This window comes from Castor canadensis, chromosome 11, assembly GCF_047511655.1.
Source record: "Castor canadensis chromosome 11, mCasCan1.hap1v2, whole genome shotgun sequence".
In the NCBI taxonomy this organism is placed as follows: domain Eukaryota; kingdom Metazoa; phylum Chordata; class Mammalia; order Rodentia; family Castoridae; genus Castor; species Castor canadensis.
This window is the reverse complement of record NC_133396.1, coordinates 59,102,266-59,125,997: the sequence shown is the minus strand read 5'-3', so window position 1 is coordinate 59,125,997 and position 23,732 is coordinate 59,102,266. Positions and strand designations below refer to the sequence as shown.

General features: G+C 45.6%; 1 protein-coding gene and 1 non-coding gene across 3 annotated transcripts; one reads left to right on the top strand and one right to left on the bottom strand.

Moving 5' to 3' along the window:
* The first annotated feature begins 1,759 nt into the window (after positions 1-1,759).
* Positions 1,760-1,892, top strand: LOC141414455 (small nucleolar RNA SNORA1). The gene has a single exon (XR_012439482.1). It is a non-coding gene; the product is annotated as a small nucleolar RNA SNORA1 (small nucleolar RNA).
* Positions 1,893-10,473: 8,581 nt separating this feature from the next.
* Positions 10,474-23,412, bottom strand: Ccdc42 (coiled-coil domain containing 42). 2 transcript variants are annotated; one of them, XM_020155238.2, is made up of 7 exons: positions 23,330-23,412; positions 22,954-23,059; positions 22,505-22,609; positions 20,483-20,680; positions 14,448-14,669; positions 14,092-14,250; positions 10,474-10,551 (listed from the first exon to the last, which is right to left on the bottom strand). In XM_020155238.2, the coding sequence occupies exons 1-7, from the start codon at positions 23,410-23,412 to the stop codon at positions 10,474-10,476; spliced, it is 951 nt and encodes a 316-aa protein (XP_020010827.1). The 2 variants fall into 2 exon arrangements, with proteins under 2 accessions (XP_020010827.1, XP_020010828.1); XM_020155239.2 differs by lacking the exon at positions 14,448-14,669.
* Positions 23,413-23,732: the final 320 nt, after the last annotated feature.

The following is a 23,732-nucleotide window of genomic DNA, read 5'->3' as shown; positions in this document are numbered from 1 at the left end:
TAGTATTTTTGTGATGGCAGACCAAGCTGACTAAGGTAGGTGTCACTGTGGAATCATGATATTTATAGGTTATTTTTGAATGTTAGGCAAAAAAGAAATTTAGCTATTAGTAGTAATCCATGAGTGGCTGTTATAACTGGAATTGTGCCCGCCTCATTCATATTTTGAAACCCTAGACCTCCCATGTGATTGTTCTTAGAGACAGCGTCTTCAAGGAGCCAGGCAAGGTTGATTGAGGTCACAGGGTGCAGACCTAATCCAATGTCTTTTTTTTAATTATTATTTTTGGGTGATATTGGGGTTTGAACTCAGTGGCTCTCAATTTCTAGGCAAGCACTCTACTACTTGAGCCATTTCACCAGTTCTTTTTCACTTTAGTGATTTTTCACTTTAGTGTTTTTGCCCTGGGCTGGCTTCAGACCTGTGTCTTTCCAATCTCCACCTTCTGAGTAGCTGGGATTACAGGCGCAAGCCAGCATACCTGGTTTGAATCCAATACCTTTATTAGAAGAGAAAAACCAGGGAAAGTGTGCAGAGAAAAGGCCATGTGAAGACACAGTGAGAAGGTGGCCATCTGCAAGTCAAGGAAAGAGGCTTCAGGAGAAAACAGTCCTGCCAACTGATCTTGGACTTCCAGCCATCCGATCAGTGAGAAAATAAAGTTCTGTTGCTTAAGCCATCCAGTCTGATATTCTATTACAGCAGCCCTAGCAGCAATCCACTAGCAAATTCCTCAAATTGAGAGGCTTAGAACAATAAGATCACTATCTCACATGATTTCTGAGCATTGTAAATCTGGGAGCGGCTCAGCTGGGTGGTCCTGGCTCCAGGTCTGTAATAAAGCGCAGTCAGGATGTTGTCAGGCTACAGTCATCTGGTGGCTTCCTGGGTTCACTCGTGTGGAAGGAGGCCTAAGTTCTTTACCAGGTGGTCTTCTCCATGGGGATACTTGAGTGTCTTCATGATACCGCCACTGGCTTTCCCAGACTGTATGAATCCAGAGAGAGAGCAAGGAGGAAGCTACAATGCCTTTTATAACCTAGTTTCAGAAGTCCCTCACCTTCACTTCTGCTGTATTTATGTTGGCAATGAGTCACCACACTCATGAGGGGGAAATTAAGCTCCTTCTCTCAAGGAGCAGAGTGGCAGAATTCTCCAAGTGCCATGCAATTTGCTATTGTAATTGCTATTAGCAATATATTTAACTCTGTTGGTTCTTCCCATGGCCGACCTTCCTCTAAATGGTTCTCAAACCTCTCTTGATGATTAGGTACCTGAGAGAAGCCTGAGAGGGAAGAGAGGACAAATATGCGGGGAAGAGTTAGGATGCTGACCAAAAACTCAGCCTGAGAACAAGAATTAACTTTTGCTGTGCCTTGGGAAGGAAGAGGTCATGAGGAGTTACAAGTTTCTTCTGTGGACTCCAAATTCTCTTGTGAATGCTTCCTCAATGCTATGACTTGGATGAGCGTCCCCTAAAGGTCCATATGTAAAGACTGGATCCCCAGGCTGGTGTTATTGGGAGTGGGGAACCTTTAAGAGGTGGGATCTAATGAGAGGTCCTTAGGTCATTGGGGGCATGCCCTAGGAAGAAATTGTGGGACCCCCAGCCTCTACTCTCTCTCTCTCTCTCTCTCTCTCTCTGCTTCCTGACTTAAGATGTGATGTGTGCTCCAGCCATGATGTGGGGCCCTCACTAGAGCCCCAAACCAGTCGGGGCCACCTGATCTTGGATTGAACCTTTAAAATAGTGAGCCATTGCCTCATTCCAGATGAGAGGGGGCACTGTTGATTGGTGTCCTAGATTGGCCAATGTGGCTAAATTGAGACACAGGTCATGCTTCCATCACAGTAAATGCATTGCAGTGGTGACAATGAGATCTGTAACATTTTGCTTAAGCTCATGGATGAAAAGATGCAATGAGAAAAATGTTTCCTAGAAAAACTTGGTATTTATAAAGTGCTTTCTATAATTAATCTCCTAGGACATAACAATAAATTGCTTCAGGAAATTAAATCCCACAGGTCCTCAGATGGGGAATTTTGAAGTTGCCATCAATAATTCCAATCTGCAATTCAAGTGGCCACGTTAAAGACGAAGCCCAAATTTTGTGGACAACTGGATTAAGCATCTATTAAAGAGGGCTATCCTGGAAGAAAAATCAACTTTAAAGGTGACCTTGATGTGCAGTAAAACCAACCAAAACATGTAAAATTATTAAATAATTTATTGACATTAAATAATTTTGCCTATAAACACTGTAAAAAAAAAGTGAGCCAAAATAAATCTTTCTTTACATCATAGATAGCCTGCATGAGGCATTTTTTATAGTACAATGGAGGTGACTAATATGCCCAAGGATGGCCTGGGCAGCAGTTACTGGACATCCATGGTCTTCAGTAGACCACTCTGGTGCTTCATGTCACAATTATGGGAGCTGTGGTATTCAGTCAGTGTTTGATGATGTTGAAGATATCAAGAGGTTGGCTGAATCTTCTTATCTATCCATATAGTCACTCAATGCTTGTTGATTCATTGAGGGTCATAATTTTGATGAGAGACAGGACTCATGATCTCAATTATCAGGCTTCTCATAAAAACGTGAAGCAGAATGATGGCATGTGAATTCCTTTGGTCATTACAATAATAGAAAATACTGAATATTTTCCATGTCCCAGGTTTTGTTCTAAATAGTGTACATGCATAGTAATTTATTTAATCCTCAAAACAGCCTTATGGGCTATCCTTCCCTCCATTTTACAGAAGAGGAAACAGGCACAGAGAGGTTAATCAACTTTCCCAGCATGACAGGGTTCAGTGTCTGATTCTAAGAGTCTATCCTTAAAACCAGTGGACTAGAGTGCCTCTCAAAAATTGCATAATGCATCTTTCACATTTTACAACATCTGAATACAAGCAGGAGGTGATACTTAAATAATATAAATAATTGAGAGCAAGAGTTAGGAAACTAGAAAGTTCAGATAACAGAATGCTAAGCAGGAAGGAACCTAAGAAATAACAGGGCTGAGAGTTTTAAAGCTGGGTTCTAAAGAGTCCTAGTCCCTAGATCCAGTGGTGTCTCTGGATCTGCATGTCAGGAGCCAGGGAAGTCTTTGGACTCCATCACCTCAGTTCAACCATAGTACCTCACTCACATACTATTCCTTTGAACAAGTTCAAGTTTGCTGGGACCATGGAATCAGCCTTGGGTTTTCAGGAAAATTTACAAATGACTTTGATATAGGTAAAAAATATAACTGGGTTTCCTTTCAATGGCGTGGTCTCTAAGGATCTTTCTTGGGGGTTTTCTGATTCTATGGAGGTTTTCTGATTCTATGGGGGTTTGTGCCTTTCTTTGTAAGTCTGTAGAGATGGAAGTTAAGTTGTAGAGATGATGCAACTGATTCAGGTTCATAGAAATTCAACTGAGTTTTGTGTAGGGAAGATGTGGCTAATTTCTGCCCTGTGGAAGAGATCATTTCTGTATCTCTGCAGAATTAGCAAATTAGTTGTAGTATTTCTATCCATGTGTATTTTTTCTTAAATTCTCCTTCATATTGGTTATCTCAATAAATTACATACATGTCCATTTTATATTTATTTGGCAGTCATTATTTTACTTTATCCTTTAACAAGATGCATCCACTCAGGCTTCCTTCCTTGCATCCCCTACCCCATCTAATCCATGAAGGAGCAGGTTTAGCTTTTCCAGGAGCATAATTGATCATGTTTCTTGTCAACTGAAAACTGATACCTGATATGCTGCTGTTAGAGTTTGGATCTTGAGTGTCCCCTAAAGACCCATGTGTTTGAAGTCTTGGTCCCTAACCTATGGTGCTATTGGAAGGGGATGGAACCTATAATAGGTGGAGCTTAGTGGAAAGAAGTCAGGTCACCAGGGGGCATGCCTTTGAAGGGGATATCAGGACCCCAGCCCCTCCTCTTCCTCTCCTTTGCTTCTTGGCCACAATGAAGTGAGGGCTTCCTCCATGCATGCCTTTTGATCTACCACTTCCAGATCCAGGTTCATTTCCCCCTCTTTCTGCTCCTTCTCACCATTGTCTAGTTAAAAAACACCTGTTTATTAAAGTCTCTTTCTACACATTACATTGGTGGCTCTCTCAGAAAGACTTGGTTGGGTTCCACACCTCTCCTCAGATAAGATTCTATAGCACCAGCTCTTCTTGACAGCCAGTGCAGTGACAATTATTTAGTGGCTTAGCTATTTAGAACTATTGGCTTAATGGCTCTCTTTCTTAAAAGGCTATAAGCTCTAAGAAGCAGGAACCGTATCAATTGTTTCATGATTGACAGAAGGGCTCTTTAGTTCAGGGGTGAGTTTGGGGAATGATACATTGGGGTTGTGAAGAGACTTTTTACCTCAGACAGTGAGTTATGTGATGATGACTACCTGGTCCCTCATGGTCCAGCCTCCTTCCCCTCAAAGTTTGAGCAGTCTGTCATTGAGTATTATATCATCAACCTTGAACTGTTCCTAATCATTACTTCACCAAATCCTGGTTTTCCTTCTGCTTCTTGCCAGGCTGGACTTCCTTTTTATCAATTTTCCATTGGTTTCTGAAATGAAAATTCTCCCATAGCATTTTTAAATGCAAACAGTTTAGCAGGTGCTCAAGATGTTAAACATAGAGTTACCATATGATTTAGCAATTCTGCTCCTAGGTAGATACCCAAGAGAAATGAAAACATATGTTTACACAAAAATTTATACAAAATGTTTCTAGTGGCTCTAGTGGCTCTTATGTTTCATAAGAGTCAGAAAGTAGAAATTACACGAATATGTTATTGAATTAACAAAATATAGTATACCACAAAATATTATTTAAACATAAGAAGGAATGTTGTACTAATACATGCTATGTCATGGATGAACCTTGGAAATATTTGGGAAGTGAAAACATTATATTATGTACAAGACCATATATGTTATATAAATCTGTTTAGATGAAATATCCACAATAAGCAAATCCATAGGAACAGGAACACATCAACAGTTTTCTGGGGCTGGGGCTGAGGGTGGGAAAGAAACGGGAGTGATTATTAATGGGTATGGAGTTTATTTTGGGGGAGTGATGAAAATATTCTAAAATTGATTATGTTGATGGTTATACAACTTTGTTAGTATACCTAAAAGGACTGAATTGTATATATTTGATTTTTTTTTTAATCTGGCAGCACTGGCAGTTGAGCTCAGGGTCTCATGCTTGCTAGGCGAGCACTGTACTGCTTGAGCCACTCCACCGTCTGAATCATATACTTTAAATGAGTGAGTTGTATGGTATGTAAATTTATATTTCAATAAAGCTATTATTTAAAAAATCAGTAATTCCTAACCTCATTTGTTTAAAATTTCTGGGAGAATTCACTGAAAGTTACAAATGTTCTGTCCCCAGGCTCAACTATGTTGAGAGTGAAAAACTCCATGCATGTATATAAAAGTTTCATAAAAACACTGGGAAATTCCCAGACTGATGGAGGCCCATACATTGACTCCTGAGAGGTCTCTAAGTACCAGGTGAACACTGCCTTGACAAAAATATCCGTAGTGCATGTTAGGTCAGGTGCTTTCTTTCTATCTCTGCCTCACCTTGGGCCTTAACCACCTTGTCATAAGCCCTCCTTGCCCCTCCCCCTCTTCTCCAGCTGTGTGGACATCCTTTCCCGATCAGTGTGGTAGGAGGAGGATGAACTCCCTGGTGTTCTCACTAGCTATATGGCAAAAGGGAGCTTATGGGGGTGGTGGGGGGGATCATCTAATCACAGGAGTTCTTCAGAGATTTGCTCTGGCGGGGTATACAAAGGGTCAGATTCAAAGCCTGACAGGGACTTCACTGCCATTGAAGATGGAGGAGGCTGTTGGCCTCTAGGAGCAGAGCAGCCCCTGGCTGACAGCCAGCTAGGAAATGGGGACCACAGGCCTGCAGCTGTAGGAACTGCATTATGTCAACAACCCAAATGAGGTTGGAAGTGGATTCTTCCCCAGCCTCCAGATGAGAACCCAGATGGCTGATACCTTGATTCCAACCTCAGGAGTCCTTACCTAGTCTGGCTGCATGGACTTTTGACCCACTACTGCAAGATTCTAGGAGGGAAGAGGGTGTGGATTTAGGATTCCAAGTTTGTGATAATTTGTTACGCCAACTACAAAACTACTATGATCAGTTTTGTATTGCTATGCAGCTGGCTGTCATTCTGTTGATATTTCTAGATCCAGCTCTTTTCCTCATAAAATTCCTAAAATGGCTATTTTTCCTACCTCCCTTTTCAGTGATGTCACATTCTGGATGTCTCTGAGCCTGGCTTTTATTCCTGACTCCACAGTCTACACTGAGGGCCTGCTCCTTGAAACATCAAAAGTTAAAGGGAGGGGACCCGTAGCCCTTGCAGAGAGGAAGTTGAGGGGAAGCCTATGTCTGGCTAGTCCTTGGTGGGCTCTTTCCTTCCAGGAGAAGAGAAGTTGCCAGAGGCGGGAGTCTCATGTGACCCTGTATGATCTCAGCACCCTGCTGTGTACACAGGAGACTCCAGTAAACATGGGCTTGAAAGTCAGAGAGCAAATGGGTTCACTCAAGTACCCAAGCAATCAATCCTAGGATGACTTGAAATGACAGGCAGAAAGTTCCATAGCTCCTCCTAGCTGACCTAAAGCCTTGTCCATAAGATGTGGAACACTGGCCTCAAGCTTGGGAAAGGGCTCTGAAGGTAAAAATTGTGAGGAAAGGGTGTGAGTATAAGGACTAATTGCCAATCCCACAGATGCAGGGGGTCTTTGGCTATCCTAGAGAGACTGAGATCACCCTGAAAGGCTTTCAGTTCTAATCCTGTCCTCACCATTATCTGTATGTATGCTACATTATATGTGGGAATGTCTGACAACCTAGCTGCTGTGGGCTCTACCCTTGCATACCTCTTTCTCTTCTTTCTCCCCCTTTTTTCTTCCTTCCTCCTTCTGTCTACTCCTTTCCCTCAGGGAAAGCTAACAGGTTTTGATGGGGGCAGGGTGCTCTTAGCCCTGAGAATGAGTTCCTGACAGACTTCCTTCCTTTTCCCTCCCTTTATCCATAAAACACCCAGAGCCCTGCTTCCTGTCTTGGCTGATGAGAACCATTCACCTCTGGAAGCGATCAGTTATTTCTGCTCTAATGAGCTCATGTCTTTTCTTGCTGGGAAAACTCCAATCAGACACTTGACCTCATCTTTTGATTCTTGGAAGTCCAAATCTCTTTCAATTGGGCAATCTCGGGCTTCTTCATGTGGGTGCAGATCCCGGGAGCCATGTTGAGGGGTTGGGGAGAGGCTGGGGGTGGAGAGTCTAGAGAGGAGGGATGAGGGCCTGCCTGTGATGGCTGCCCTCACTTGGGTTCCTGAGACTCCTTGTACCTTCTGAGTTTGCTCTCCCCCTTTCTGTAGACTTGGGGATGAGTTCGTGGATTTGTGGTTTCTCTTGCACTCAAGAAATATGCCTAGACCCACAAAATTTCTTCTGTTCCATGGCCAGGCTCATTTTTAAACATGAAAAAAATGCAATAATATCAGAATGAGTTATACACATTGAGCTCTGTGTGATCACAGGAATTCCAAGTGTGACCCTTCTTGATTCCTACTTCAGTCAAGCAGGAAACATGACACTGCAAGGCAGTGGAGGGTGGAGGGAAGCTGAGAGAGGGCCTCTGGCACCTGGCCAGGGCCCTGGGGTGGAGCTGAGGGGCTTGAAATATTTTCAGTCCCAACAGGCTGGACTTCTCAAACACCACCTCTCAAGGACAGCAAAAGGTTGGTGGGGGGATTGTGTATATCAGGGAGTTGGAGGAACTGTCTGTGCTTCACCCTCTCTGGCTTTCCAGGGCCCAGCCCAGGGCCCAGTGTTAGGAGAAGCTATTTCAGAGGCTCCTCCACTCCCCAGGGCCTTGACTCATTACCCTCTGGGCACAATCATGGAACTCCATCCTAGGGTTTAGGGAGATGACCTCTGATCTCCAACCCAGTCCAGAGAGAGCTCCGTTTGGACAGCGCCAGCTCCACTGAAGATTCCTAGGGTCCATACCTCTCCTGTGAAGCGTGGCCTCCATTTCCCCAGGGTGAAATGGAAGTAATGGCCTGTGGAGGCTTGTGACTAGAGCTGGACTAGGCTGAACTCTGTTCCCTGGAATTCCTCCTCCAAGGTGTTTCCTTTTAACGTGGGTCAGAGAGCTTCCCTGGGAGAAAAGCTGGGAGGGCAAGGGGAAGAGGCAGCCGTGTTGCTGCTTTGCCAACTTGTCTCCATGGCAGGGCCTTCAACTGCTTCATCTGCTGGGGTGTGTGTGTTCAGTTCTGTAATAAAGGACCCTGGCTTCTGCAGGATACCCACATCTCCCAGTTCAGAAGCAACAACGACTGTCACGGGCTTCTGTTTGTCCCGGGGTGGAGATCCAAATTTTCTGACTTTTTGCTTGATCTTCCCCACTTCTCCTCAATGTTTCTTTCTCAACCACCTCCCCTGTGAGTTCACGCCCCAGTATTAGACGTGAATGCAGCAGCTTTAAAGAGACTGCTTGACCAGCGACCACATTCCTATAGCAAAAAAGCTGATACTCAGAAGTATACAAATAGATAATATATATATAACTTAAAAATTCAAAATCTAAAATGCCCCCAAATCCAAACTTTCTGACTGTTCATGTGATACCACAAGTAGAAAATTCCACTCCTGACTTGATATGATGGGGAAATCAAAATTATTAAAAATATTTCATAAAATTACCTTTGGGCTATGTGAGACAAATGAGTATGTCATTTTAGAGTTGGGTCCCATCCCTAAGGTATCTCACCAAATGTGTATGACAATATTACACAATCTGAAAAATGGTGAAATGTGAAACACTTCTGGATTTTGGATAAGGGGTACTCAACCTGTACAACCTACTTTACGTCTCTGACTCAACGCAGACGGGTAGGTAGATCTGACCCAAAATGGATGGAGACGATTGGAGCTCAGGTGCTTAAAAGTGTTTAGTCATGGTAAAGCAAGTGGTTCTCCATTTAAAAAAAATTTTATTTTGGAAACAAGATTTCTCTATGTTGTTCAGGCTGACTTTGAGCTCTTGGGTATGTTATGTGATCCTTTTGCCTCAGCCTCCTGAGTAGCTGTGATTACAGGTGTGCACCATAGTACCCGGCTTGAGCATGCATCGGAATTGTGCAGAGGGAGTGCTTGTTAAAATCCAGATCACTGGGTCTCACCCCCAGAGTTTCTGACTCTCAGGTCTGGGTTGGTACCTGAGAATGCGCAGGCCTAACAAGTTCCCACGTGATGCTGCGGCCCCTGGCCAGAAGACCACACCTTAGGACCATGTGAAAGCCATTGCACACCAAGGTGAGGGGTTACTGTGACCCATCCAGGGCAGCTGCAGCAGTGCCTGCCCTATAGGATCACTGGGAGAAGGAAGAAACAGAATCCCTGTTAGGGTTTGCGCCTCAGTCAGGGGAAAAGACACTTGAAGCACCTCTGTCTTTTGGAGCAGGGTAGGAGGCAGACCTCAAGTGTGAGTCCCGGCCCTGTCCTCCATAGCCAGTGTCCCTGGGCAAGTGTCCTTGAAACTTCAGGAGACAGACCCTGTGGTGCCTCACAGGGTCTTCACGATGCCCACATATATGAAGTGCATGTTTCCTCCCTGCTGCTGATTTAGAAATGCGTGATTAAGGTTTTGAACTTAAGTCCAAAACTTTACATTGATCTATTCAAGTTAGTTTTGCTGGCTTTAGTCACCATCCCTGCCTGCTAAGATGCTCCTGAGCCTTGAGGTTGACCTTGGCACAGCAGTAATCCCTCACTGGTTATCCAGCAGCCACTGGCTGTTTCTGCATTAGCACTGGTGACACTTTTCAGGTGCACAGGGGCAGGGAGCAGGGCTTGCTCCCAGCCCAGGGAAGAGTTTTTAACTCAGCGTCTTTAGAACTTTGACTTGGGAAGCTGCCTTCCTAGTTTCTAGGGAGTGTTTGCACCCTAATTAGAAACACCACTCTTTTTTTTTTTTTTTTTTTTTTTTTTAATTTTGAAGAGATAGAGGAGAGAAGGGTTCCCTGAACTGTACTCACCTGCTGGCTTATTGCCTACCTGCACTCTTACTATGTTTAAGTCCACAGACAGGAGACACTGAGACCTAAGGCATGGTTTCCAGCTCCCCAGCAGCCTGAGTGACCTGCTTTGAAAGAGTTCTTGGGGGTTCTCCCCTCACTGACTTTTTTTCCTCATGAAAAAAAGTCAGTGAAAATTTCAAACAGAGAATTTCAAAACAAACTTCTTCGGACATTTAATGCTTTCAGGGCTGGGAGGGACTGAGGTCTGATGTGGTAAATGGCAAGGTGTTCACCAGCAGAGAGCCACCAGGTCCTTGGGACTGGGCCACAAATTCACCAGGAACTTATTCTGCCACAGTCTCTGTCTCAGAACATTCTGGAAATATGCTGTCTCCTTACACCCGGACTTGCTGTTGTTCCTTCTTCTTTACCTCTGCCCAGATGTCTGACAGGTCTTGGATAAACTGCTGGATCTGATAAGACAAGGAGATCAGTTAACCCCAGCCAGCCAGAGGCCTCCCCCGTCCCAAGACAGAGTGTCTCCTTGGAAGGAACTCATTGATCTCCCACACTTGATTTCCAGAGGCGGCCACATGGCCTCATTTGACTTTTCCTAAGTGAAATTGCATATTGAGTTTCTCACACTAGAAGCCAGAGTAGGGACGGAGTTGCAGCCTCCTAGAGGCAGATGTACTAGGAGGCACAGTGGCAAGAAAGAGAGAGGATCACAGACGGGCCACAAATAAAGGCATCTTGCAGGCAGGGCCCACAATGGCTTTGTGCAACTTCAAAGCCCTCGGGGTGGTCGTGGGCTTGGAGCCCAAACCTGATGTTCACTCTGATAACCTTGAATCATCCAGGGAAGTTTAAATTCTATTCACTAGCTCTGGGGAAATCATTTCATCCTTCTGGGACTCTTATTCTTTTTCAGGGCCTTATGTATGCTAGGCATGTGTTCTACCACTGAGTCACATCCCCAGCCTGGTTTCTTCATCTTTAAAGGTGAAGCTCAGAGGTAGAGTATGTTCTTTGTCCTAGATTTAACCCCCAGAACTCAAAAAACACTTTTTTGGGGGGGTAGGGTACTGGGCTTTGAACTCAGGACCTTGTGCTTGCCAGGTAGATGTTCTACCACTCGAGCCTTCTGTTGCTGTGTTATTTTTCAGGTCTCACATTTCTGCCTGGTGCCAGTCTAGACTATGATCCTCCTACCTATGCCTCCTGTGTACCTGGAACCACAGGTATGAGCCACCATGCCTGGCTTCTGGGTTGAGACTGGGGTCTTGCTATCTTTTTGCTTAGACTAGGCTTGAAGTATGCTACTCCTGCCTCTGACTCCTGAGTAACTGGGATTATCGGTGGGATCCACTATACCCAGCCAATTTTTTTTTTTTGGAAAGGGAAGAGGGAGGAAAGGTTAGCTCGATGACTTCTAGGACATCAGTTCTAGCCTGTCTCTGCAGTGAACACCACATGACTTTCTCCAAAGCTCCCAACACCTGGTCAGCTGCTGATGCTGTTACTCCTACTACCAGGATTCCTATTTAGGAAATGAAGAAACCGGACCTAATAAATTAAAGCAACTTCCCAAAGATTACAGAGAAGATAACTTTAGCATCTCCTGAGCTATCTTCTTGTAAAAGTCACATACCCCCAAAGGGTGTGGTGGATAAATAAGTTTTAGAAACACCCATCTGCTTAAGAATCTCAAAAGAATGGAACCTAGTAAAGACTCCACCAAACTCAGTATTTTTTTTTAAATCTGAACTTTTTAAAACTTAGAATTAGATACATTAGTCAGTTTTATTCATCTCTCCCTCCCTCCCCCAGAAGACAGTATCTCAGGATTCTAGGATTTGCCAAGCATGGAGCAGAGCTTGTAAGATGCTGCTCCAGGTAGTTTGGCTTTTATTCTTCGGTAATTCTAGACCCTTCACAACACAATATATGAATTCAGATAGTCTTGGCCTTTTCCTAAGGGATACCATGAATCATATTCCTCCTCCTATCTACACAGCTACCATAGGAAGCCCATGTCTGTTTTTGAGAACTTTATTCACTGATTGCCTCACTGAGAATTTCCAGTTAGAGGTAAGTGTCTGGAAAAGGTATGCTCTCTCAGGAGACCTTATGTTTTCCTGTTTTGGTAAAAGAATTATGTGTTGCTTTTCACTGGCTACTGGGAAGCTCAGAGTCCCTACCGAAGGACTTCACTATCCAAGAATCAATGTATTCTGTACTTGTCTTTCTGTAGCCTGACCTCTGACATTTGCTTTTATTTTCCCAGGTCTTTATTTTTTTTTAGGCTACTTATCATGAGTATTTCTTTCAGTAAGCTCATACCCTCTGGGAATAAGGTGTGAGTATTTTAAGACAAGCTTTCGGGCAATATGGTGTACTGCTGTTGAGGCAAATCAAAGCTGAGATTTCTGAATGAGAATTCAGAAAATCATTAAGGATTCAGAAAGCTCAAAATTTGGAATGGTTGGATTGGAAGCTCTGCTCTGCACAGGGAATGCACAGGTGGGAGTACAGAGCTGCAGGCCACCACCTTCCCGGGCACATTTCTTCATAATGTCAAAGGAAGGGAGCTGAGCACCCTTGGAGCCTCTGCATCTCTGTGAGGATGGGGTATGTGAGGCCAAAGCTTGCAGGAACACCAAGATCTTCTTTGCTTTTTTTCCCTCTTATTCTCTCATGTGCATACAGTGAGAACAGTCATTTAGCATAGTGGGGGTTCCATGACGTGTTGTCATGACAGAACAACCCACCTGCTACTCAAGGGGATTTGCCAAAGCGTATTTTGTGTCTCCTCACAAAATATGAGAATTTTTAAAAACAAAAATGCTATTTTGGTTAACATACTTTTCACCGTTGTTTTAAAATGAATTGGTTTCACAAGTATTTAACATTTTTTTTGTTTTAATTGTAATTTGGTAACTATCAACAGATGTGACCTATAGAAAGAAAAGCTCTCAGGGAGGGAGGAGGAATCATGGATAAATATTAAGGTATCCTGATACCAAAAACTCTGAGAATTGCTGCTTTGGGAACAAACTTTCTTGGAAATCCTCTTTTTTGAACTATAAAATAACTCTGCTCTAATATGCCTAAGGATGCAAACTATGTGTTTCTTCCTACTGGTCAGTGGGTACAATCCCAGTCCCCACCCCCTGTCTTTTTAAAAAAAAATAGGGACAGTGCATCTTGGTCAATTCCTTTTATTGGCTGTGCTTCATATTCATTCACCAAATACTGATTGAGTTGTCTACCATGTGTCAGGCATTGTCCAAACAAAAACCTCAGTCCTCAGGAGCTTTCCAGCATTTCACGGTAGAGCTAAGACATTTTGCCAAAGGAGCAAGTAACTCAGTAGTCATCGTAGTTCTGTGCGGGCCAGAGGAACCACTGATGCATCTGCTGGTACAGTTTCCAAAACGTGCATCATGTGTAAATCTGGCTACGATTTGAGGTGGCACAAGGACATGGGTGACATTAAATAACTGAACTATACAATGAGGAATTCATTTCTTTTTCTGTTCTCTTCCAGTACTTCTAAGAACACCTCAGTTTGGTGCTAAGCTGACTTTAACACGTGTCTAAAGTTGCCAGTTTCCCTTTTTAACAGAGTGGGCCTCCAACACAGGCTCTCAGCAAGCCAGTGTCTCTCTAGAGTGTAGTAAGAGTGTTTTGTACAACTAATGAATTCAGTAGTGGGTCCTTGTTGCTATCCTGAGATAGGGGCCAGAAAAGGTCTTTGCCCTAAGTGCTTCTCAAAGTGTGGCAACCTGATCGGCAACATTACTTGAACTTGCCAAATATGAAGATTCATAGGTTCTCATCTCAGACCTACTTAGTCAGGACAGTGGGGTGGGGTCCAGCCATACTCCTCACCCCCAACCACGTGCTTGCCAGGCTGTTAACATCTGAGAGCCACAATTCCTCCATTTAACCATCTGAATCTGCTTGGCTAGCGGCCCCGGGCAGTCTCAACACCAGTATTTCCCTCCTACCATGTCCAGCTGTTTGTGCGTGTCCTCCAGGGACACCTGGGCTGTGTCCTTCTGCTGTTTGCTCACGATCTGGAAGAGGTTCAGAGTGGCCATCTTAATGGTGCCAAGGAGGAGGGTCTTCTTGGCGGCGGTGTTCTGGATGTGCGCCCAGCGAGATTCCTGGGGAAGAGATGGGGGGGGGGGGGGCGGTCAGTGAACGCGATTTTGTGAACATATCTGTGTGTGCATGCACTTGTGTGTATATGTGCATGTGCATATGTGTACGCATGCATGTGTGTGTGCATGCAAGTGCGGACCTCGCGCACCCAGAGCGCTGGACCACCCACTTCCCAGCCTGCGTGGCGCGGGCTGCTCACCCAGAAGATGACGTCGCTGCGGGCTCGGTCGAAGCGCATCTGCAGTCGCGCCAGCTCGTTGTTGTGCTGCAGGACCTCGTCGTCCTTCTCCTCGGTGTACCGTGCCAGCCGCGCCTTGGCGCGTTCGATCTTCTCCTGGCCCTCTTGTGCAGACTGCATGAGGTCGTGGCGCATGCTCACCAGTGTCTTGTAGCGGGCGATCACCTCGTGGATCTCCTCGAACTGAGGGGGTTGGAGGGTAGGGCCATTGCACACTTGGCTTCCTAGTGCCCCGTCCAGCACCCCAGCCCGGAGGCCAACCCCTGGGCAGGGGCAGACCGTGGGCCACAGTCAAGAGCACAGGCTGGGAGGATGTTGGGCTTCCACCGCTTGCTTCTTCTGGCTTTGTATGTGCCTGCCCCTGAGTTGACGCACAAGTGGACCCCATTTGTTCAGGATTCTCAAGCTTAGCTGCGTGTTACAATCAGCCGGGGAGCTTAAAAAAATCATACCTGCCAAGTTCCACTCTCAGAGATTTGGGTTTGTAACAGATCTAAGGTGGCCCCTGCTATCCGAATTTTGAAAAAGCTTCCCCAACTGATCTAGGCAGAACTAGAGTTGACAATTGCTGCTGGAAGTCATTTTGAGAAGTCTTTTAAGTCAGCAATTATCCCACTCAACAAGAATGTGCCAAGAACCACTTACAAGCCAGGGTCTGTGCTAAAAGGCTAGGGCCAGCAAGAGATAAACAAAGCCAGACCTGCTCTTCCCAAGTTTTCAGGTGCGGGGTGCTGGTGCGGTGGAATGGATGGTGGTGAAGGGAGGACAGATAGACAGACAGCCAGACAGACAAGTAAACAGTCAGTTACAATACAGAGCAGTTAGCCCTATCTGAGATGAGAAGTGGGGCTGAGCAGAGTCTGAGCAACAGCTTCAAGCATGGTGCTCTATGATGGGTGTTCAAATTTGTGGTGGGAGAAGTAGGGGGGCGGGCAGTGGGGCAGGTGGCCTGCTAGGTTTGGCTCACCTCCTTAGTGTGGTCCAGAACCGTGCCCCTCTGGCCCTAATCCACAGACCTCACCCAGTAGCACAAAGCCATGCAAACTGCCCTCTTCAGAAGGAGATAGGAGCTCCAATTCCAGGATGCCAACTCACCTCCCTGGGGGCTTATCAAAGTGTACCTTCCAGCTACTCAGGGGACACACCCTGAGCACTTGTCTCCATATCGTGACATTTTCTAGTGACAGATTGGTATCTGGGAACTGCCCTGCTGACCTTTCATTAAATATGCATTTTTAGGGGAAAGCCACCCAACCAATGTTGGAGGAGGTGGGAACAGGCAGGAATGGGCACCAGGAAGAAAAGATGGTGGATATGAAACTGGAGGTATGAATAGAAGATAGCCAAGCGAAAGCGTTGTGTGTGTGTGTTGGGGCGGGTGGTGGTGAGGCTTTGTTACAGGTAAAGGGAATGGCCTGAGTAAAGACAAAGGGGGGATAAGGGGGCCATGTTCAGACTGCTCAAGGTAGTTTAGTGTTAATTGCCTGAGTTGAGAGGTGAGAGGGAGGAAGAAAAGACCTGGAAAGTTTTTTTTGTTTGTTTTTGTTTTTAAAGTGCCTGGTAGAAGGTAGAAGGGAGTTGAACATTATCCATTGAAGGATTTTAAAAACTAGAGAGACAACTTCATGTTCACTCAGACACAATGTAGCAGCATACAGCAGTTGAAATGAATGAATTATATCAGAGCCATTAGGAACGAACCTTGAAATCTTATTTGCTATTAAAAGGATGCAGGTATCAGCTTAAAGAGGTTTCCAGTGTCCAAAGAGGGGACAATTTGAACATCAATAATCATGAAGGATTGAAACATACCAAATATGTTTTAAAAATCCATGAATTCATAATGATACTAAAAACATTACTGGTCATTTTTGGAGGATGCTGGAAAACCTGATTTATTATCCTGAACACTGTAAAGAATCAAGAATTTAACAAGATTTTTCTTTAAGAGCTATGCAGTAATCAAGTAGTCAGTCAAGGACTTCTCTTTATGGTACTATTTTAGCTAATAAATGAAGAAGGGTACCAGCGTATTCCTGCCCTTCCCAGTCAGCATCTGTCCTCTACCCCGAGAACCCAAAATTTGGACTTTCATGAACAAAAAATTTGAAAATTCATCAATGGACTCATAGAGCATATCCTTTTTGTGTCTGGCTTGTTTTGCATAGTGTAACGTCTGTGCAATGTGGGGCAAACCACTGTACAAAAAGCATTATTGTAGTAACTGGGGAAATTTTAACATTGATTAGATGGATATTTTGTATTGAGGAATCTTCATCAATTTTTTTAACCAGGTATGACAATGGTATTGTCTTAGCAACAGTTCTTATCTTTTAGAGTGCATACTGAAATACTTATGTATGAAATAAAAAGCATTTGCTTCAAAATGGCAGAGGTGGGAGGGTGTGGGGGATGTGGTTATTTTTAACACAGGGTCTTGCTTTATGCCTGGGCTGGCCTGAACTGCAATCTTCCTGTTTGTGCTTCCCAGTGTACCTGGAATGACAAACATGTGCCACCAAGTCCAGTCATTGGTTAAGATGGAGAGTCTCTCTAACATTTTGCCTGGCCTGGCCTTGGTCTTCCTAATCTCTGCTTCCTGGTAGCTGGAATTACAGGCATGAGCCAACATGCCCAGGTGGAAAGAATCATTTCTAATGTTCTATACAGCACAGAAAGACAATTAAAACTGACAATAATTAATAGTATATTTCAAAATAGCCAGTAGAGAGGATTTTAACTGTTCCCAACACAAGAAAATGAATGTTTGAGGTGATGGATATACCAGTGACATTGACACGATCCCTATGAATGGTGTATATATATATATATATATATATATATATATATATACCATTTATATATATAAATATATATATATATATATATATATATATATATATATATACCATTTATATATATAAAATGTCACATTGGACAATATGTACAATTATGTGTCAATTAAAAACAGAAAATATATATTAAAAGTCACTGATTAAAAAAAAAAGTAACAGAAGGATAAGTAGTACTACACACAGTTTACAAACAGGTGAACAGGTGATATGTCACAAAGTAATAAAGATGGGCAGGAAAATGCAAAGTTTAAAAATTAGGATACTGGTTATTCCTGAGGAGAGGAAAGGAAGAAAAATTTGGAAGAACACAGAGGGCTTTCAATTACTAGTGGTGGTGTTTCATTTAGGAAAAAAGAATCAGGGGAAAATAAGATTTGACAAAGTTATGTGGTGAGTACTTGGGTACGTTTCTCTATACTGAACAAAATAAAAGAGAGAGAGAGAGAGAGTGAGCTGAAAAATGCCGACCAAACAGCAGGCTGCCCAGAAATGACCCGGAGCTGACTCCAGATGAGGTACACTGATGGGGAAGGGGGAGCAGATGGATTCCAGAAATACTTAGGAGGGGGAATTGACCAGATCTGCTGATTGATGGTTGCAGGCTGAGTGAGGGGGAGGAGTCAAGGAGGAGGTGGAGTTCTGGTGGAGAGTGTTCTGGTGGCTTTGTCGCTTACCAGCATGGGACCACCAGCAGCAGAGATGGCCTGGGAATGGCAGGAAGCAGATAAGTTGTGGACGGGATGAATGAGGTCCAGGGGCTGAAGCTTACCAGCCAGTCTACTTAATTCCAAGACAGTCATCTTACTCACTCAGACTTCAAGACATATGTCACAATTTGTCTGCTGCTTTAATATGGTGACCTTTCTTCACCCTCCACCTGCACCCCTAATCTTGAAGTGAACAATTTCTCTTGCAGTAGGTAGGCTGTAGCTTATTTATTTCCTTTTATGGTACTGGGGATTGAAGACAGGGCCTCATGCTTGCTAAGGAGGCACTCTACCACTTGAACCATGCACCCAACCCCGACAGTATCTTAAAATGGGGGAAATAACATAGATTTGGGACTCCTCATGCATTTGGGACCTAAACACTTAGGTCGGTGTTTGTATATGGAAATTGCAGGAACTTTACAAAGCCACATGTCTTTTGTTTCCCAAAACCCTCACAGGACATTGGTCTCAGCCCTTACTGCACCCTGTTGCTGGTCCCATGAGGGGGGGGGGGGGCGGGGTAATTACTGATGACGTAGCATCCATGGGAAGGCCCAGGAACTGCTCAGGGAGAAAGCAGAGAGTCTGAGGCAAAGACCTAGGAACATGTAAGGAAGGACCTGGGAAGAGGAGTACCTAGAAGAGCCTGAGTTGGGGGCAGAGGTAGGAGAAGAGGAGGGAGATGTCACAAAGTCAAGGGCAAAGTTAAATTTCATGGAGGAGCAACAACAGCAGCAAATGTTGTAAGAAGCATGGTAGGAGGAGACTGAGAAGTTCCCCGAGCTCTGACCACAGGGCCTGCGGGAAAGCTGTGGTGTGGCGGGGTCCACAGAAGACTGGGAAAAATCACAGGCTCTGCCACTTACAAGCTATGGGACCCTGAGCAGGTCCTTTAACCTCTCTGAGTCTCCATCTCCTCTGTAAAAGGGCACTCAGAGTGCTTTCTCCAGAAGGCCATGTAGGATGTAGGGAAAAAAGAACCCTCTTACACTGCTGGTGGGAATTCAAACTAGCACAACCACTCTGGAAAAAAAATTGGAGGCTACTTAAAAAGCTACACATTGATCTACCATTTGATCCAGCAATACCACTCTTGGGGATATACCCAAAAGAATGTGACACAGGTTACTCCAGAGGCACCTGCACACCCATGTTTATTGCAGCACTATTCACAATAGGCAAGTTATGGAAACAGCCAAGATGCCCCACTACTGACGAATGGATTAAGAAAATGTGATATTTCTATACAATGGAATTTTATGCAACCATGAAGAAGAATGAAATATTATCATTCGCTGGTAAATGGATGGAATTGGAGAACATCATTCTGAATGAGGTTAGTCTGGCCCAAGAGACCAAAAATTGTATGTTCTCCCTCATATGCAGACGTTAGATCAAGGGCAAACACAATAAGGGGATTGGACTTTGATCACATGATAAAGTGAGAGCACACAAGGGAGATATGAGGATAGGTAAGACACCTAAAAAACTAGATAGCATTTGTTGCCCTCAACGCAGAGAAACTAAAGCAGATACCTTAAAAGCAACTGAGGCCAATAGGAGAAGGGGACCAGGTACTAGAGAAAAAGTTAGATCAAGAAGAATTAACCTAGAAGGTAACACATACGCACAGGAAATCAATGTGAGTCAACTTCCTGTATAGCTATCCTTATCTCAACTAGCAAAAACCCTTGGTCTTTCCTATTATTGCTTATACTCTCTCTTCAACAAAATTAGAGATAAGAGCAAAATTGTTTCTGCCGGGTAGCAAGGGGTAAGGGGGGGTAAGGGAGGGAGCGGGGGGGGGGGGCGGGGGGGCGTGTAAGGGACGGGGCGGAGGGAAAGGGGAAGAAATGATCCAAACATTGTATGCACATATGAATAAAAGAAAAATTAAAAAAAAAAAAGAAGGCCACGTGGGCAAAGCTGTAGGCTAATGCGCATAGAGCACCCAGGCTGTGTGGTAGGTTCCATGTTTTTCCAGTTTCTCTCTCTTCCTCTCCCCAACTTACTCTCCAGTAAACAAAAGATGACAGGGGAAGGGGGAAGCAGGGGATAGACACAGGCAAAGCTTATGTTGGTGCTTCAAATCTACATTCCTCCAACACACACACATGCACTCCTTCAAGACACACGTGCAGATGTAAACACACAACTCATGCATGGACATTTATAGTTGTCATGCACACAGACACACAAAGATATACCAGCAAGTCCCCACCCTTTGAGAAACACACCCAGCCACACTGGGGCCTTGGCTAGCTGCCCTCCAGGACTGCCACATCTCCTCAAAGCAGAGCGACCATCCCTGAAGAGCCTCTGGAGGCCCTAAGAGTCTCCAAGCCCCACCCAGCTGAGGGGAGAAGGGGGTGCTGAGGAAGAGACCAGGATTCCCCCTCCCTGCCCCCTGCCCCCTTCCACTGGGATCCACCTCGGAGTTCTCCACCACCTTCTCTAGGTACTTTTTGAAGATGGAGTACTTCTGCAGCTTGACACTGAGCCGCTGGTGCTCCAGCCGCAGGGCTACCATCTCCTGCTTGGCCTTCGCCAGCTCCCGTAGGCGCTGCTTCTTCAGATCTCGCTCCTTGTTGGCTTTCTTCAGGGCACGGATCCGTTTCTGGTCATTCTCCTGAGAAGAGGGAGGTGGTGTGCGACAGGCAGCCTCTTGTCCTCCCTGGGGCCCTGGCCTGCCTGGGGCTGGCAATACCCTCAGCTCCCCCATCTGAAGAGCTTGGCCACTGGAAGGACAGGCCAAGCTTTCTGGGTCACCCATGTGGGAGATGAGGTACACAGGAAAAGGATTTTCAGGGTTAACCAAAGCTAGGTTTTGGTTATTGAAGGAACTTATTGAAGCTAAGGGATTTCTGTGGACTGTGGTGGGGCTCAGGAGGCTGTGAGCACAGAGGTTTAGTTCAAAGTCAAAGAGGTGGCCTTGAGAGGAACAGACAGGAGATGATCTTGATTCTGTGGGCTTGGAGCTATGGACTTGAGAGAGAGAAGAAACAAGGGTTGAGGAAGACCCATATTGCATCGGGCTCAGTGTCTGGAGAGCACTCAACTCTGGGGAAGGCTGAGAAAGTCCAGCAGTGGGAGCAGGAAGCCTTCTGACAAAGCTTCCATTGTTTCTGCTCTTAGTGGTGGCCATTTGTCATTGAGCAGATGGCTAGGCCAGGATTGGGAAGCCCAAATATTCCTTGATTTGGTACTTAGAGCTTCAATTTCTCCAACTGTAGAAATGTCAAGCAGTAGCCACTCTCTTCCTTGAAAAACCCGAGGAACCGTGATGGAACTCCAAAGGGAAGGAGATGTGTTCCTGGGAGCTTGACCTGGGCCAGGGCTGGGGGAGACAGCACAGGCAGGTCCTTGCCCTTTAGAAAGCAAGGATCGATCAGTGTGAGCCTGACTTCTTCCCTGTGCAAAGCCCTCCCTTGAGCTGAGGGGCAAGCCACCCCTTGCACTGTACTCCTGGGAGCGCTTTGATTCCACATGGATGGGCACGAGTGGTGGTAGTATTTGGAGGACATGGAGAAAAGCACATGGAGGCTTTGAACTCTACCCCAAAGCACTGGAGAGGCCTGATAAGCCCTCTCCAGTGACTTTTGAATCCACCTGTACATCCGAATCACTTGGGGAACTTTTAAAAACTACAGATGTGTGGAAACAACCAAGGTCATCTGTATTTATAATAAGCTCTATGGGATTCCACAGTTGCTGACCTTTGAAAGTCATTTGCAGAACCCCTCACCCCCAAATCCCATGTCATCCCAACCACTCCACCAGCTTTGCTCTGGTCCACATGGGCTGGACTTCAGAATAATGTGCCCAGCCAGTCTACTTCCTGTCTGCATGGTTAGGCATACAGTATGACAGAGTGCCTTAAGAGCAATGATGCTCTGTAGGAGAGGACAACAATTAGTTCCCTGCAGCCAGGCCAGGCCCTTCAGGGCTCTGTTACTGCAGCAGGAGAGAATCTCTGGCCAATAAATGCAATAAATCTGAATGTTAAGATATTAAATCATTCTTCTAAGGTTGGATTGAGAGGGATTGTCTTGGAATGTTTAGCAGTTCCCCACCGTTGGTGTAAGGACAAAGGCAAAGAGGGAGGGTGAGTGAAGAGACTAGAACCCTGTATCTCCAAATCTTATCCATCCATCCATCATCCACCACATTCATCCATCCACTCACCCCATCCATCCACCCATTGGATAAATTGTCCCAGATACTGGCAAGGAACTAAGAACAGCCATTTGGAGAGACTGACAGGTAAATAGGACATTATGAACAACATAAGTACAGGGGACACAAAGGATGCCCGGAAAAGCACAGGCATTGTTGGAGTACTGAGGACGCTTTTCACCCAAGATGAGGAGACTACAAAATCAACAAAGAAGAGGGGACAACTTGCTGACTGCAGAGTGTAGATGAGCTGGCCCGCTGTAGCCCAGGATCATACCTGGATGAACTGCTCGAACTTCTGGATGTGGGCCTTCAGCTGCTCTTCCTTCACACCCAGTTCCTCCCAGCGCAGGTTCAAGCTTTCCATTCTGCGCTTAAATGTCTTTGGGGTGCAAGAGCAGAGAGACAAGGGGAACCTTGACATGAGAACCCAAGAACATGCCAGAATCCCCTGCTCCAGAGTCTCCATTCCCAGAGGCCCAAAAGGATCTATAGGAGGCCTCCAATTTTGTGCCCCATGCCTGACTCAAGAGAAGAGCATCCTAAGACACTGGATTCCTTCTCTTCTCCTCAGACAGAGCAAACAGACCAGAGTCACAAGGCAAACTCTGGCTCCAGTTGCCCTCACCCACAAAATAGAGAGCTGTCCACCCACTGTCTCTGAGCCCCAACCAGATCCCTCTCTTATCCTGCACCCCTGCCTTCATCCTGCAGCCCTCACTTCACCTCCTTTTTCTGCTCCATGGCTTGATGCATGATCTTGGCCTCCTTTTTTTTCTCCAGTAGCCGGATGGATGGGGACTCTGACTGCTCCTCAACATTGGGGAACTTCCTGCCCAAGACAAGTGGGTTATGAGGATGGGGCAGGCTGGGGCAGGCAGTAACCTGGGAAGGCAGATACCCCCAAGGAGGGAAGGGGGTCTTTCCCCCCACCTGAGTGAAAGGAACGGTGTGTTGAGGGGAAGTGAAGGCCACACTGGTTCTGTGGGGCAGGGAGAGTGGGTTACAGGAGAGGGGATGCAGGCTGGGAGGCAGGGCATGGTGTGGGTGTGGGTAGTCCCAGGCACTGGGCATGGGGTAGGCCAGGGCCCCAGACACTCACTGCAGCAGTTTCAGTAGCCGCTCCCGGTACTGCAGCCTGAAGTACTCTGCCAGGTCCTCCTCTTCCATTATGCCCAGACTCATGGTGGCAGTGACCTGAAGGCCCAGGTGGCCTGCTCTTCACAGAGAAATGTGGGTGGCAGAGCCACAGGGGATTCAATGGGCTCTTGTTTCTCCCTTCCTCCTGCCTACAGGGTGGCAGTTTGGGAGACTCAGCAGAAGCCAGCCAGAAGCCAAGGGTGGGCAGTTCAGGATGTGCTTGGGTGGTGATGGGAGATCTGGTTACTTAGCAACAGGCTGCCTGGTTCTGTGGACCATACCTGAAACCCACACTTTGCCCTCTGACCTCTGTCCTCATTAACCTCTTCACTCCCCCCTTGCTGGGACTGCATGTGCTCTCTGTT